The sequence below is a fragment of the Sus scrofa genome, chromosome 8, assembly GCF_054392235.1.
Source record: "Sus scrofa isolate SSC_HxYL_T2T_F1_AM1 chromosome 8, Sscrofa_HxYL_maternal_Yorkshire_Landrace_v2.0, whole genome shotgun sequence".
In the NCBI taxonomy this organism is placed as follows: Eukaryota; Metazoa; Chordata; class Mammalia; order Artiodactyla; family Suidae; genus Sus; species Sus scrofa.
This window is the reverse complement of record NC_139390.1, coordinates 14986574-15002752: the sequence shown is the minus strand read 5'-3', so window position 1 is coordinate 15002752 and position 16179 is coordinate 14986574. Positions and strand designations below refer to the sequence as shown.

Here is a 16179-nt window from a genome sequence, read left to right as displayed (position 1 = left end):
GGGGATTTATCCCAGGACCTCCCACAGGTACCAGAATCTGTGGCCCTCTCTACCTGTGATTTTGGCTTTCACCGTATTTGCGGATACGGAAGCCAACGGTACCGAGAACTTTGTGAAGAATGAAATGCTTAGAGTTGTCAAGGATAACACTCAGTTACAAAAACTCATGAGTTTCAGCATGGACTCACAACCCCATCTAAGGGGGGGAGAATGTCTTCCTTTGATGCTATAATTAGGCTTGCATGTTTTTTTTTTTTTTTTTGTCTTTTTGCCATTTCTTGGGCCGCTCCCGCGGCATATGGATTTCCAAGGCTAGGGGTCGAATCGGAGCTGTAACCCCCGGCCTATACCAGAGCCACAGCAACGCGGGATCCGAGCCGCTGAGCAAGGCCAGATCCTCGACCCACTGAGCAAGGCCAGGGATCGAACCTGCAACCTCATGGTTCTTGGATTCAATAACCACTGCGCCATGACGGGTACTCCAAGTGTGCATAATTACCTACTGAGTTCACCTACAGCTCTCTAAGCCCTTGAAGCCCTTTGCTTGTGCATTCACAGGGGCATCACACTTGCTGCTGAACAGAAAGGTGGCAGAAAAGAATCAACAGCCACAGCAGATGAAGAATTGAGGGCATTTCAGGACTTATTAGCAAGACAATGTCAACAAGGGCTGGCAGAGCCAAACTTGACTGAGCTTCCACAAAGACTGCACAAGTTATTTCATTTGTTTTGAGTTTAGAACTTAAAAGGAGGCTATAGTTAAGAGATTCCAGTCATTCACAATAATGTTTAAATAGGTATCTCTTGAAAAAATTCTGACCATTTTTTGTTGAGTTATTCTCATTAGCAGGATTAACACTTTTGCCATTTCCTGATCATTGCTAAAGTTTTGGCTGGTTCTCAATTCTTTTCCCAAACTGTTTATTTGTGGGGCTTAGAAAAGGAATGAAAACCTTCTTAAAATCCCATGTACAAATGAATAGTTGCCATAAATTTCATTCAGAATTGTCAACAAGTTAACGGTTTCCTTAGTTTTTCTAGACATGGCTTGACCACCCTGCTAGAAGGCTGCAAAAATAACAGCGTTCCTTTAACATTCTAGGTTGTCCTACAAGAGAGATCAGCTTTTGCATTCTGCTAAGTTGCAGATAGCAAGAACAAATAATGCCCTCCTTATCAAGGAATCATTTTATATTAGGAAACAAATGCACAACAGAAAAGTATTCCTATCAGCACGATCCTTTGTCATAAATAATAAAGAACATTTGGTCTTAATCTTGTTGTAGTCACAGACCCCTGGGAAAAGTTGAAAAAAGTTTTGCTTTCTGTCGCTGGAAAAAATCCATAAGCACACATATGCACCACATTTCGCTGGCAACATCGGGGGTTCAAAGACCCACTGAAATATGCAGATGTACTACTAAAAGGTTTACTAGTCCTAAAGAAGTCTACAGACAGTGAGGAGGTCTTGTCAAAATCTTTACAGCTTCAAGCTGAACAATACCACTTAAAGCAATAGTTATGTTCTAATAAACAGGTCTTTCAATAACCCTGGCTTTGTTCTAAATGCTCTGTTATACTGAGCACAGGGAGATTTAGGCAGACAGCTACTAGCATCTATCTAAGATGTCAAAACCTAAGTTAGAGGCACAAAAATATCCCTAGAAATACAGTGAAGGAGAAAGTTGAATTTAGAGAACTTCTCTCAGGGAAGGTGGTATGAATGGACCTACTCAGAAAGAAAATAAATACTTGATAAACTCTTTGGAGCAGTGCAATGGACCGAATGGTGTCTCCCTAAAAATCAAACATTAAAGCCCTAACCCCAAGTGTGACTGTCTTTGGGGACAGAGCCTTTTGGGAGGCAATTAAGGCGAAAGGAGGTAAGGGGGGGCCCCTATATGTTAGGCCTGGTGTCCTTAGCTCTCTTTTCCTGCACACAGAGGAGAAGCCTATTTGGGGACACAGAGCGAAGTTGATCAACTAAAGCCAAGAAACCCGAGGTCACCAGAAACCCATCCTCCCAGCACCTGGATCTTGGACTTCTAGCCTCCAGAGTTGTGAGAAAACAAATTCCCGTTGTTTAAGTCACCCAGCTTGCGGTATCTTGTATGGCAGCCCAAGGCTGAAAATGCACAGAGAGTCCCCCTCCCCCCACCCCAGGCCCCTTAAGGAGAAGGCTCTAGTAACAATAGTCGCTCAGCCTAAGAAGGGAGGCTTCTGCCTCTTGCAGGGTTTATGTTCTGCTGAGTTACCTGAGGCAGCCAGGGGAGCGGGGCAGGAGTGGAGGCAGCCACTTGTGCTATATCTTCTCTGCCCTCCTTCTGCACACTCCTCAGTAACCCCTCCATAAACAGCCTGAGCCCTATTTGCATTACATTAGGCATTTTGAAGGGACTGCGTGTTAGCCCACGGGAGGGGCCAGCAGATCTCCAGCTGCTGTGTTGGATGGTTGGGCTCCAGGCTCAAGGGGCACACTTGTACTTTCCTGTGCAAAATTTTGTTTAAAAGTAGGATGTGAATTGGGGATGCTATCAGCACATTCTTACTGGCTGGGGAAATGCCCTCTTCTCTGCACCTGATAAAGGGCAGGCAATGAACTTCCTTTGTGGTCAGCTGGGCTCTCAGGGGCTTCATGGGGCAGAGTGAGGGTTTGGGGGAGACAGTGGAATCTGGCCTCTCTCCACTGCAACCCCCAAGGGCTGCATCTGGATTACAAATAGTTTCCTTCGTGTCTTCCAAAGGCTTCTGAGTTTTGTTTGTGTCTCTTCCAATTTTTAGGCCAGCACTTTTGTCAAACATAATTATATGCTTTAGAGATTATAAAAACTACATGCACACACAGAAGAAAATTTAAATAACTCAGAGTTCCCTAGTGGCTCAGGAGGTTAAGGATCTGTCATTGCCACTGCCACAGCAGGGGTTCCATCCCGGGCCTGGGAACTTCTGCAGGGTGAGGCCAAAAAACGAAAATTCAAATACCTCAAAGTGCTGTTCTTACTAATCAATCAAAGCCCCCTCCTTTTTGGCCAACAAACTTTTAGAAACATATAGAATGTCTTTTTCTCAACCTCCCTACCCCTGATTAAGCAGATGTACTCTTAGCATGTCATCTTTGAAACAGACAGTAAAAGATAGACCACCCGCCAATTTCTCTCTTTTTCAATAAGACCTTGTGGGGGCAGACAAAGGCAGCCTCCAGAGTGTTGTTATGCCACAAGTGTTGGAATGGGCTCTGAGGCCGACAACCTTGGGCCAAGAGAGAGTATTCAAAGGAGGTATTTAAGGATAAGTAAAAAGAATGAGCATTCTGAGGAAGGGCAGGGGAGTTAAATCCATACAAACAATGGAGCAAAGATGATCTCTTTAATGGAGATTCAACAGACTGGTTCCACTCTTGATCATTTGCAAGCAACATAGTGAAGTCAGGGGTATTGGAGCTAGGGGCTATTTGTCTTTACAAAATGTGTGTGTGTGTGTGTGTGTGTGTGTGTGTATGTCTGTGAGAGAGAGACAGAGACAGACAGACAGGCTGACGGAGACATAGAGAGAGAGACAGACAGACAGAGACAGAGATAGGGAGAGAGACAGAGAGACACACAGAAAGACAGACACACAGAGACAGAGAGAGAGAGAGAGAGAGACAGAGAGACACACGAGAGACAGACACAGAGAGACAGAGAGAAAGAGACAGGGCAGAGACAGAGACAGACAGGGAGCGAGAGAGAAACAGTCAGACAGAGAGACAGAGACAGAGGTGGGGACGAGGAAGAGCTGAAGCTACTTCCCCTCCCAGGAATGTAAGGGCCGATGATTACAATCCTGCGGTGTAAGAATCACGATGAGAGTAAGAACACTTACAAAGTTTTGAGGCTTTCCAATCCCTTGAACATCTTATACTGAACATTTTCCAAACGATTACTCGTGAGAAGTATTTCATTTACACCAGATGCTCCTTCAAACGCTCCCTCTTCAATGTCTGTGATCTTATTGTTGCTAAAATTTCTAAAGAAAAAGGGTTGAAACAAATATTTGAAACACTTTCTCTAACAATGAGGCCACTGAGACAGCATGTTTGATCATTTTCTTCTACTGAACAAAAAGTCTTCCACAAAAACTCCAAGCTCTTCACTGCCTGGTACTCCCGAGGCTCTGAAAAGTCACCACTTCCCAACTCCGTGAAGGCAAAGTGATAGTAGTGCAGAGGGAAGTATCTATGCTGAAACATACCAGTCTGCTCAGTGACCTTCTAGGGTCCCCAGGAGCATAAAAATCTTGAGGTCAGCTGTAGAGTTGCATAAACTTTTACATTTGCCACAACAATTATTAAGAAACTTTTCAAAGAAGCGCCCCTGATTAAAACTGTTGAGCAAATGAACGACTAAAAGAAGGCAACTGGATAGAGAAAAAAAAGAAAGGCTAAAATGTGTTTGCATTTAAATAGCATCAAAATGTAATTGGGTATGGGATTGTTCCCAGTTAAACTTCTCATGTGAATAATGTGCCCAAACAACGAACTTATCAGCATTTTGTACCATGCATGTATCAGTACCATGCTTGCCCAGAGGGCAGGGACATCCAGTTGAGGTTACACCTTCCTATAGGTTTTATCTTTTTTTTTCTCAAGGTTCACTCCAAGACTAGGTATGCCCACAGCACCGGGATCGTTTTTAATTGCCATTTTATTCCTTTCAGAGCATTTCACATAGCAGCCGCTCAATAAGTACCCATTAAATTGAAAAGTAGCTTTCGGCTAAAAAAGCAGTCAGTGTCAGTGAAAAACGAGGACAGCTAAGAAATCAGAAACTCCGGGGGAGGCTGTTTGAGGGTCAAGTGCACAGGAAGTCCCTTCAGTCTGCTCTGCCACTTACAGCCTGTGACTGTGGACCAGCTACACACACACAAGCATAGTTATCACGGAGGAGGGCTTCTTCCCTCCTCCTGATGTTTCCTGTTAAGTGGAGGGTGCTCCACGGTCTTTGTCCATTCCTCCTTCTGTCCTCTTCAGGGGGGGTGGATTACTGTCTGAGTGTTGTTGAAATTGCTGAGCTTATAAGCTTCTTTTAAAATATGAGTTGCGACCATGTAGTAACACAGATGAGCTAGCAGGCCAGTTTACCAATCATTAATTTTGACTATCTTCTAATGAAAGTTTAATGAAGCAAGAAGTCAAATAGTTGACATCAATGTGCTGAAAGAGAAATCGCAGCATGGTTTGGGGAATGGTAAAGGAAGTTACAAAACATTACCAAACTCATCTCTAATGCACTTAGATTGCTGGATTCCTGCTGTGGCCACATAACAGACTAGCCTTCTGAGTTAAAATCAGATGCTAGAGCTCTGCTATAGAAAATGTGGTTGGCATTACTGGGATACAAAGAGAAGGGCCAATTACTGGTTCCTCTAAGAGATTACCCTAAACCCATGTCACTGGTGGTCCCTGTAAAGAAATTTCTCTGGATCTTTTATATTTTTCCAATTTTCAAAGAAATCTAAATAAAACTGCAAAGGGATAAGAAAACACAACACTACAGAAATGATAAAAGATGGCTAATATACGGCTTACATTTTACGTAATTGAGGAAGTTTCTTGAAGATTCCTGTAGCTTCCAATACTGTAAATTCATTATTATTCAGGCGCCTAGGGAAAGAAGAAACAGAAAAGTTTCATTCCCAACCGTCAGGAAGATATCAAATTTTATTTCTCATACAGAATTATAATATTATTTAATGATTATCCTAAAGCAAAATATAGGACATTTATCACAGAGAGTTTGGGAAGTACAGATTTTTTTCTAATTTACCCCAATTTTAGTGATCAAAATAAAACATGTCAAGAAGCATGTAGTAGGAGTTCCCGTCGTGGCGCAGGTGGTTAACGAATCCTACTAGGAACCATGAGGTTGCGGGTTCGGTCCCTGCCCTTGCTCAGTGGGTTCAGGATCTGGCATTGCCGTGAGCTGTGGTGTAGGTTGCAGACGCGGATCGGATCCCACGTTGCTGTGGCTCTGGCGTAGGCTGGTGGCTACAGCTCTGATTGGACCCCTAGCCTGGGAATCTCGATATGCCGCGGGAGCGGCCCAAAGAAATAGCAAAAAAAAAAGACAAAAAAAAAAAAAAAAAAGAAGAAGCATGTAGTAAAGAAAACCAATAACCAAAAATCAAAACCAACTCTCATTTAGTGATGTGCAGAACAAAATTTCCCAAACTATCTTTTACTGTGACCTCTTCCCTGCAAAGCATTTTAGACCATTTTTTCCTAGTACCTTGCTCCATAAATATTTTTATCAACAACTTTATTGATATGGAATTTTCTCGCCATAAAGTGTACTCTTTTACCATGTACAATCCATTGGTCTTTAACATACTCACAAACGTGTGCAACCGTCTTTGCTTCCTAATTCCAGGAGGTATCCCTTACCCCCCCAAAAGACCTCCATACCTATCAGCAGTCACTCTCAAGTTGCTGCCCCCCCACTGCCTCCATCTTTGGCAACTACTGACCTACTTTCTGTCTCTATGGATTTTCCTGTTTTGAACATTTCATATTAATAGAATCACACACAGTGTGGCCCTTGTGTCTGGTCTTTTTTCAATTTACGTAATGTTTACAAGGTTCTTCCCTGTTTAGCATCTATCAGTGCATCATTCTGTTTTATGGTCAAATTATATTCCATTGTATGGACATACCACTTTGTTTATCCATTCATCAGCTGATGGATATCTGAACTGTTCCCGTTTCTTGATTATCATAAGTAATGCCGCCAGGAACATGGGTGTACAAGATTTTGTATGGATATATGTTTTCAATTCTTTTGGATATATACACAGGTGTGAAATTGTTAGGTCACATGATATTTCTATGTTTAACTCCTTGAAGAACAGCCAAACTGTTTTTCAAAAACTTTCATTTTACATTCCCACCAGCAGTGTATGAGGGGCCGAATTTCTCCTACGCCATTCTAGTGGATGTGGTGTGCTACCTCATTGTGATTTTTTTTTCCCTCGGCTGTGCTCGTGGCGTGGGGAAGTTCCTGGGCCAGGGGTTGAACCTGTGCCACAGTTCCATCCAGAGCTGCAAAATGACAACGCTGGGTCCTTAACCCACTGAACCACGAGAAAACTCCGACCTCATTGTGATTTTGATTGGTGTTTTCTTCATGCCGAATGATACTATTTTTTCATGTGCATATTAAGCATTCGTAAATCTTATTTGGAGAAATGTCCATACAAATAATTTGACCCCCCCCTTTTTTTTTCTTTATACGGCTGCACTCATGGCATATGGAGGTTCCCAGGCTAGGGGTTGAACTGGAGCTACAGCTGCCGGTCTACGCCACAGCCACAGCAATGTGGGATGCAAGCTGCATCTGCAACCTACACCACAGCTCATGGCAATGCCAGATACCTGACCCACTGAGGGAGGCCAGGGGTTGAACCCACATCCTCATGGATACTAGTTGGATTTATTTCCGCTGTGCCACAGTGAGAACTCCTTGACCACTTTTAGTTGTTGATTTTAAGGGCTCTTTGTGTATTCTGGATATTAGTTCCTTAACAGATATATATTTTGCTAATGTTTTATTCCCAGTATTTATTTTTTTAAAATTTAATTAAAAATAATCCTAATTTCTTAACACACACAACCTTTGCTGAAAGATAAATTAGATACTAATTTCTAAATTCTTGATTGACAAGTAAGCTTATTCAAAATGTTACCATGCTGAAAGCTATAATTTGAATTACCATTTAGAGTATTACTGGAAATAAGTATAACTCCTTACATGACAGTAAGTACAGAGTTCAGGGCTTTTATTGCACCATCTCCTTGCATTTCTAAAGTCCTGGACCTAGGAAGTAGCTTCATGAACTAACACATTTTTAAAAAGCATGAGTATAACCACTAGTTTCTATCATATTATTTTTAATTATTCAAATTGCTTAAAATTCATGAAGTCACAGGCATGAATATAGGCACCAGTGGGAGAGAAACTGTAAAACACACTCCCTGTCATCATGGGTCTATAATCTAGTTGAAGACAAAAGAATTGTACACACACACAAAAAGACAACCAACTTTGTAAAATAGTTAATGACAAATCCCAGATGGTGCTATACATAAACATTGCTAACTTGTTCCAAAAGTGATGAGATTTCACTAGGTTTTTCTTGGTTTTGTAGAAACCCCAACATTACATGTCCTATTTTTATAAATAAAGCCAGTGAAGGCCAATTATACACAAGCACAGTATCTATAAACAGTTCAACAAACATATTTTAGAGCCTTGTATGTGCCAGGCCCTATGTTAGCGTCACAAATGTGAATCTGATCAGACTGTCCTCAGCCTTTTCTGCTACGATGTTCATTGCTTAAGGGGAAAAAACCTATCTATGGTGCTTCCTACTTGGTAGTCACTGAATCTTTCCCTTTGTGAGTCAGTGAAACAGTAAAAGCTGGTACGAAAGGACTAATTGACTTCCTAATTCATAGGTTTAAAATGGTGACTCCAAAATACTTCATTTGGTTGTTGTAAAGACTAAATATGTTATAAACCTATTAATATGCTTAAAAATGGGTTTGGGTATAAGTAATACCCAAGGAATAAAGGGCAAATGAATGCTATTATTATTATTAGCCTTATTGAGAGCTAACTGACCTACTTCACCAGGCTGGGGATCAAACCCGCGCCCCCGTGGAGAGAGAGCCAAATTCTTGACCTTCTGCACTACAGCAAGAACTGTCAACTCGCTAAACTTAAAAAGACTGATGGGCATGGGTGCTGATGAGAATGTTAAGCAACTGGAACTCTCCATTGCTCACGGGAGTGCAAAACAGAACAAACACTTTGGCAAAGAGTTTGGTAGCTTCTTTACAGTTATATGTTAGCTTACAATGTGACCCAGCAATGCTTCATGCTGATGTCTAAGGAAAATGAAAACTTATGTACGCAGACTTGTACTTGAATGTTCATAACAGTTGTATTCGGAGGACCAAAAAATAAAACGAACCCAAAGTTCTCCCGCCCCCTCCCCAAAAGAGCATTTTTGAAGGTGAATTCATTTCTGTAGTTGCATCTTGGGCCAGAAAAATGGAGTATGATAGCTTCTGCTGCATATACAGTTGTACAAAGAAGAGTTATCCCAATGTGCGTCAATTAAAATTAATGTTTTTTTCAGCCTAGGGGTTGAAACAGAGCTACAGCTGCAGGCCTACACAACAGCCACAGCAATTCTAGATCCTTAACCCTCTGAGCAGGGCCAGGGATTGAACCTGCATCCTCATGAATATTAGTTGGGTTTGTTTCTACCAAGCCACAAAGGGAACTCCCAGTGGGGATTACTGAGAATAAAATGGCACGATAAGCAGTTCCCGTTGTGGCGCAGCAGAAACAAATCTGACTAGGAACCATGAGGTTGCAGGTTCAATCCCTGGCCTTGCTCAGTGAGTTAAGGATCCGGAGATGCCGTGTAGGTCGCAGATACGGCTTGGATCCTCTGTTGCTGTGGCTGTGATGTAGGCTGGCAGTTATAGCTTCGATTTGACCCCTAGCCTGGGAACCTCCATAGGCTGTGAGTGAGGCCCTAAAAAAGCAAATAAACAAATGGGCAAGATAAAAATTCTAATACTTTGATGCTTTCATTCCCTTCCTCCCACACCAGATTTCGTTAGAAGATGAACTTACAGCTCTGCAGTGTACTGGGGAATGTGGTCTGGGATTTTGGAGAGTTTTTGATTGGAGCAATCTACCGTGGTCCCCTCACAGCGGCACTTTTCAGGGCAGGCCAAATCGGCAAAGCAGTCTCCACTTAATTTTGATCGATAATCTTCCGTACCTATGGAGGATTCAAGCCAAAAAAGAAGATACTGAATCTGAAGGTTAGAATATGTGTTGATTTGTAGGAAGAAAAAAAGTAAGATAACTATAGATTATGCAGCAGGGAGACAACTTGGGGAATTTTGGTCAATGGATGTCAGGAGAGGGTTAAAACAAGGGCTTGGAATTTGCTGGAAAAAAGAGTAACCAGATTCACAGGACAGGAAAACATTAACAGAGTGGAGCTTTTCACAGCTGTACTTTCTGCTGATCCAGTTATGAGCCATTTCTAGCCTATTTGACAGCTAATCACACAATGGCTACTAATCGTTAACAAAGTTTATTTTTTTCCTCTGAGTCGAGAATTTAAAATGTATCCAGTAATAAACATATGCCTATATGTCATTTTCAATCAGGGCTTTCAAGGCAAATAGATGGACTCAGGTAGGTTTTTCCATTTTCCATGGTCTTTTATTATTCTCTCCCTCTCACATAATCTTCAGAAATGCTTAAAAAGCCCTCTTTTTTTTTATTTTGATTTTCTAAAAAGAGACAAGTCAATCCTGATTTAAGCCTCAGCAGCTTGTCATGCTGTAGAAAGCTGCGTGACGTTCCATGGTGCTTGACAGAACCATGTTTTACTCATACCTGGCAACCACATGGTTAGATCAAGCACAACAGAAAATCTCGCTACATAACCACTACACCATCCACTAGGCCAAGGGTAAGACCAAGAGGAAAGATGAAGGGAAGCAGGAGAAAAGCTACAGACGTTCTGGAAACGTAATACTGTTTACATGACATGCATTCGTCCCGCAGAATGTTTATGCCCATAGTAAGAGTATTACTACCGAAGATTTCCTGGAAACACAAAGAAGGGGCTATACTGAAAGGTGGCTCCAACGTTCCTCAGAACTGCAGAATGGAAACAACAGCTTTCGGGAACAACATCCAGGAAGAAGTTGAAGGTGAGCTACAAGGACAACAGAGAAGCTCAAAAGATCTGTGGTTTCTTCTCGCGGGGGAACAGGGGGAGGCGCAAAAGAGTGATACTAAAAGAAGGTACATCGGGATGGAAAAGGGAGGACATTGTGTTTCAGATCAGACACTTTTACTTACAGCCAACATGGTGAATTCCTGCAAAAGTAAAGATCACCAAGAAGGAAAGAAAGACAGAGTAAACCCAATGAAGATGCATATACATATATTTATATATATAAAACTCACTAGGCTCTCTTCCTTCTTCTGTTAGCATGGCAATTATGGGGGGGGATGGCCTGATGTGACAGGAATGGTCATGCTTTGTAAATGTTTATGATAATATTTTGAAGCACAGTGGTGTTACAGGAAAAGCAACAGCATACAAGATGCATAGCACAAATGAAGTAGTGGTCGATTCCTTTAAAAGATGAAGTCTTCACAAGGTAAATTTTCTTTTGTGTCATCACTATGATATCTAGGTGCCCTCCAAAATGATGGTGGGCAAGTGGACATGCAAAATTATGTGAAAAACTAATGGTGAGATCTTCAAGGACTATCACTGGAACATCCAAAGTAAACCTTAGGTTGTGGCTTACGTGCTCTTTTTTAATTGGCATTTTTTATTCTTAAAATGCTTTTCTATGGCAGCACCCTTGGCATAAAGTGGAAGTTCTTGGACCAAGGACTGAATCCGAGCTGTAGCTGTGACCTATGCCAGGTCCTTTAACCCACTGCATCCAGCCAGGGATCAAACCCACACCTCTGCAGCGACCAGAGCCACTGCAGTGGGATTCCCAACCCACTGTGCCACAGCTGGAAGTCCTTACATGCGTTTTAACGACCTTTACAACTTATATGTCACTTAAGTGAAATGGAATCATGCTCTCGGACGAAGTTTGCAGAGCTGGATATAATAGTTTCATTACATTTGGCAATTAATGCCATGGCATTTATTGAGGATCTGTTGTATTGTGATTTAAGCATTCATTTAAAAACTGAAATGAGGAAATAATGGGAACAATGTCTAAATGACAGATATATGTGGTATTTTCCACTGAAAATTGTCTGCTTTCAATACAATGACAATAGTGCTTATTTTATGGTTGTTCTTTAGGTAGGCTCAGATGTTAATTAAAATATGGGGGAAAAAAAAGGGAGTGGAGACCCCCGAAATTCTTCTGAGTCCTGACTTCTATAATTATTATTTTAAATTATGTAAATTGAATGATCAGAAATTGATGATTAAACCAGGATTAAGATTTTTTTCAAAACCTGTTTGGCTGCTGTTAATTAAATGGCAAAACTGTATGAGAATTTATAAAAACAACCTGACTTTTGTTCTTTATTGGGTGAATTTGAAATATTAATTTCCAAATTATTGATAAAGCATATTTAAATGTAATAGACTGAATGATTTGATAATAATTATATTAACTTATCTAGTTTGGGAATTTAAGTAATATCAATGTTTTGTCTGATAGGGGTTCTGTTTTTCAATATGGATTTTTCTGGGTAATAGCTATCAGCTGACTTTCTACCTAATAATTGGGTAAAAATAATGAATTTTAATTGGTAATGAAGGCCAATCGACTGTTCATTTTCATATGTAACTTCTTATGCAGCCAATGTAATATATAAAATATTACCCATCATTCAAGTCAAAATAAGCAATAAAACAAAATCTGTTGAATGCATAAAATTACACATATTATAATTCGACAAGGGCAAGCAACATATATCTCCTGAAAACAGAGTCGAAATTCAGAGCTCTTCTTAAAAAAAAGTATTTGTCTTTATACTAACATTTCAGAAATAGCTTTTTATGTATAACTCTTAAGATATATTAGAGTCTAAAATACACCCAGGAGATCATAAATGTGGCCAATGAATTACTAACATATATTTTTCTATAATGATTTAAAACAAACAAGTCAGGAGGCATTTTACACAATTGGCAGGCAAAGAAAAAGTAAGTAAAGGAACATATTTCAAAGAGCTAGTTCTAGAATCATCAGCCTTGATAATGCTAAGATTGTAGGGGTAAAACATTTCAATTATTTTTCTAAGAAATGGTCCATTCATTCGCATAAGTTATTCAAGGAACTTGGTGCCCTTGAACTTCTGATGCTTTCAGGATGGATGTCAATATTGTTTTTGTGGAGTTATTATACTGAGAGTCCAGGGATGCAAGAATTAAAGTCACAAACAAAGTACAACTGCACATAAATCAGCAGGAAGCTACTGCTTTTGGTGTAAAGAAGCAACAGCGAGCAAAAATAAAGCAAAAAGTAAAGGATTTTTTTTTCATTTTTAGTATAAAGATCTCTATGAAAAAGTAAAACTCATGATTGAAAACACAATTCTGTGTGTTTGCAACTGATTTCAGGTAGAACTAGTTCTTTGACAACAGAAAGGTCTCTGTCTTTAAAACCAGCTCGAGAAGCTATATTTTAAAAACAGGTTGAAAGGTCAGATATACAATGTAAAGAAAGAAAATGATTCAACTAGAAAGCTATAGGTTCAAACATTTTAGCTACTGTGAGAAATTTCAGGTAATGTGCCCAAGTGAGAGAGAAAAAAGGTGGGAGTTTAATAGTATATATATTTAACATCAGAAGCTGCATGCAAAGGTCAGGTTTTCAGGAAACAGCTATAAGTGATCGATGCAGAAGTAAATCTAGCTACAGAGTATCTACTGTACTTTCAAAAGCATGCATATCAAAGTTTTAGAAGCTATGTTTTATAAGGTGAGGAAGGGGTGTCTGCAGTTAGTCCTACTACCAAGCAAAACCTACCTGGAATGAAATACTGTTCTTTAGCTAAATAAAAAAAGAGAAAAAAAAATAGAAGATGCACCTGAATGTCAGCAAGCAGAGATATGAGTTATATTAGATTAAGAATGGACTAAAGTTACCATAGATAATTAAGTGAAAAATGTATATTCACAGCAGTGGCTGAGGTATAATCATGGATAGTGAGTAGGAAATGCATCTAAAACCATGGGCAAAAAACATTTCTTGTTTTGCCATTAGCTTTTTAGTATGAATTAACTGCCGAATGTGAAATAACGCCTGGGGTAGTTAGGTAGCATACTACCCAAAACATATCGAATGCATTTTATTATAAAAAAAATAGAAAAGATTATACCAATGTAAACAGCACATTTCAACGAAGTAAGCTTTCCCTTTCATATTAAAACAATGCATCTATAGTTTTCATTTTATTTTTGTTTTTATTTTTTTGGCTGTGCCCACAGCATGCAGAAGTTTCTGGGCCAGGGATCAAACCCATGTCATAGCAATGACAACACCAGATCCTTAACACTCTCTGCCACCAGAGAACTACCTATATTTCACATAAGTAAAAGTAATATTCCCAAAATGTTCAAAGATGGCTTTTTGGAAAAAAAAAAAAAATGTATCCTCACAGTCTTATGCAAAATGAGAGACTGCCAAATGAGGTAACGGCATTTCCTGTGAGAAGCAAGGGATCCAGAGGGTTTTTTTCCCTCCTACTTCTGAGCCTGAGCAAATCAACTAATCAAGCCTCAGCTCACTTTCTTAAGAATTGAAAGCATGGTTCATTACATTACATTGCTCAATGGAAAACAATCAGCAAACATGAGACTTTACAGCCTGGAAGGGCACTCTGACTTAGCTGGAAGGCCCCTGTTAAATTCAAACCCAGGGGTTACAGTATGAAGTAGCCAGGCATCTTTTTCTCTTTATTTTTTTCTGCTGGATATTGTGTTTAAAAGGTTACATGGAAGAGTGCTATATGAAGCGTGTCTGCCGTTCTCTTTATATTTTTCTTCAGAAGAAAAAGAAATATGATTCTGCAATGTGCGGTAATTCTGCCGACGGCCAGCTGTCTCCACATCCCACATAACTACCGTTTTCGGGAACACAGGGGAAATGTCACACAAAGCAAGAAATTACCTGAACAACGGAACTTCTTGCTTTTGATCTGTCCGATTCTTTTGTTGGCCAGACGCCGGGGGCTGGTGCAGCGCGCGCCACTGGTCTCAATTGGGTTGGTATGGAGGTAATCGGCCAGCCACTTGAGATGGCAGTCACAAATAAAGGGGTTCTGGGCCAAATGCCTTTCAGAAACACAGACGGAACACTTTTATTCATGACCTCCCATGAACTCAACTCTCAGATTCAGAGCGAAAGCAACAGTCCTCAAATGCAGTCCAAATTCTATATACGTACATAGTTTGAATGGCCCGGAGAGGTGAGAAGGTCCCCTTGGCAATGGTCTGAAGCTTGTTGTCATATAAGGAGAGAAGGTTCAGGTTGTGCAGATCCTGAAAAGCATCTACCCGAAGGCAGTTTATCTTGTTGGCATTCAATAATCTGTTTGATCAAATAGTTGCAGAATTAAAGTGCAGCATCTCATTAACCCACCTTCAAGACTGTTGAGAAAACCCAGTCGAGAAATTCATTTCTTTTACCCTCCACACTAAGATTTTAACTCTAATCAGTGAGGTCTCACAGGCTGAAGTTTTGGGATCATGACAGATCAAGCAAGGGTCAGGTCTAATGGTTGGATTGCCTAAATCTAGAGGTGCTTATACATTTATTCAACAAAAATTATTAACTATATTCTCTGGATGATGTAGAAGCACAGCAGACAAAGGTGAGTGAGATCCAGCTTCTGCTGTCAAGGACACAACAAAGTTTCCATAAAACATGAGTCTCTGGAACTGCGCTATGAGAAAGAAGTTCAAACCATTTTCAAGACATCAGCGGGATGAGATGTCAAAACACAATCAGGTCACATCACCCCTTTCTCAAAACCATGCAGCAACTCCCAATCTGCTCTGAATGGAACCCAAGATCCCAATAGGATTGTTGGCTCCCTTTTCTGAACTCTACAACCTCCACGTTTTCTCTTTTTGGCTGTTTCAGCTCCAGACACAAAAGTCTCCTTGTCAGACACTCTCCTCTGCTCAGAAGGCTCTTCTCCCAGACATCTGTCTGCTTAACTCTGTGGCTTCTTTGTGTCTGCTGGAATCTTACCTTCTCCCTTCAGCCTCCCTGACCACTCTTTCCAATGAAGTCAGCCTCTCTTTCCAATGAAGTCAGCCTGTCTTTGCCCTAAGAACACTCTTAGTTCTTTCCTTTGATCTACCTTTTCTAAAATACACACTTCTGTTATGTGTGATTTGCTTATTGATTATGTTCTTGCAGACTGCCATTTGTGTGACACTGCCCCCCCCCCCCCCGCCCCCAGGCCCAGGGGTATAAGCTCCCAACAGCAGGCATATTAGTCTAGTTTGTTTCTGGATGTTTTTTTAGGTGCTTAGCATGTGCCAGACACTCAATACATATTTATTGTTGAATGACTAATTTATTAGTCTGTTGGAGAGTGGCATTAC

The 16179-nt window shown here is 40.6% G+C and overlaps 1 protein-coding gene and 1 non-coding gene across 7 annotated transcripts in view; both read right to left on the bottom strand.

Annotated features, from left to right (window-relative positions):
- SLIT2 (slit guidance ligand 2) overlaps positions 1–16179 on the bottom strand; it is a 384281-nt gene that overhangs the window by 81534 nt on the left and 286568 nt on the right. For 3 of the 6 annotated variants that reach the window (XM_084971629.1, XM_084971633.1, XM_084971631.1), the window contains 6 exons: positions 15011–15154; positions 14735–14898; positions 13592–13615; positions 9684–9834; positions 5567–5641; positions 3862–4005 (listed from right to left, as the gene is read on the bottom strand). In XM_084971629.1, the coding sequence (XP_084827755.1) occupies positions 3862–4005; positions 5567–5641; positions 9684–9834; positions 13592–13615; positions 14735–14898; positions 15011–15154 (702 nt within the window). The remainder of the gene's footprint in view (positions 1–3861; positions 4006–5566; positions 5642–9683; positions 9835–13591; positions 13616–14734; positions 14899–15010; positions 15155–16179) is intronic. The other 3 variants (XM_084971630.1, XM_084971634.1, XM_084971632.1) reach the window with 1 other exon arrangement.
- MIR218-1 (microRNA mir-218-1) lies at positions 10420–10503 on the bottom strand. The gene has a single exon (NR_038588.1). It is a non-coding gene; the product is annotated as a microRNA mir-218-1 (primary transcript).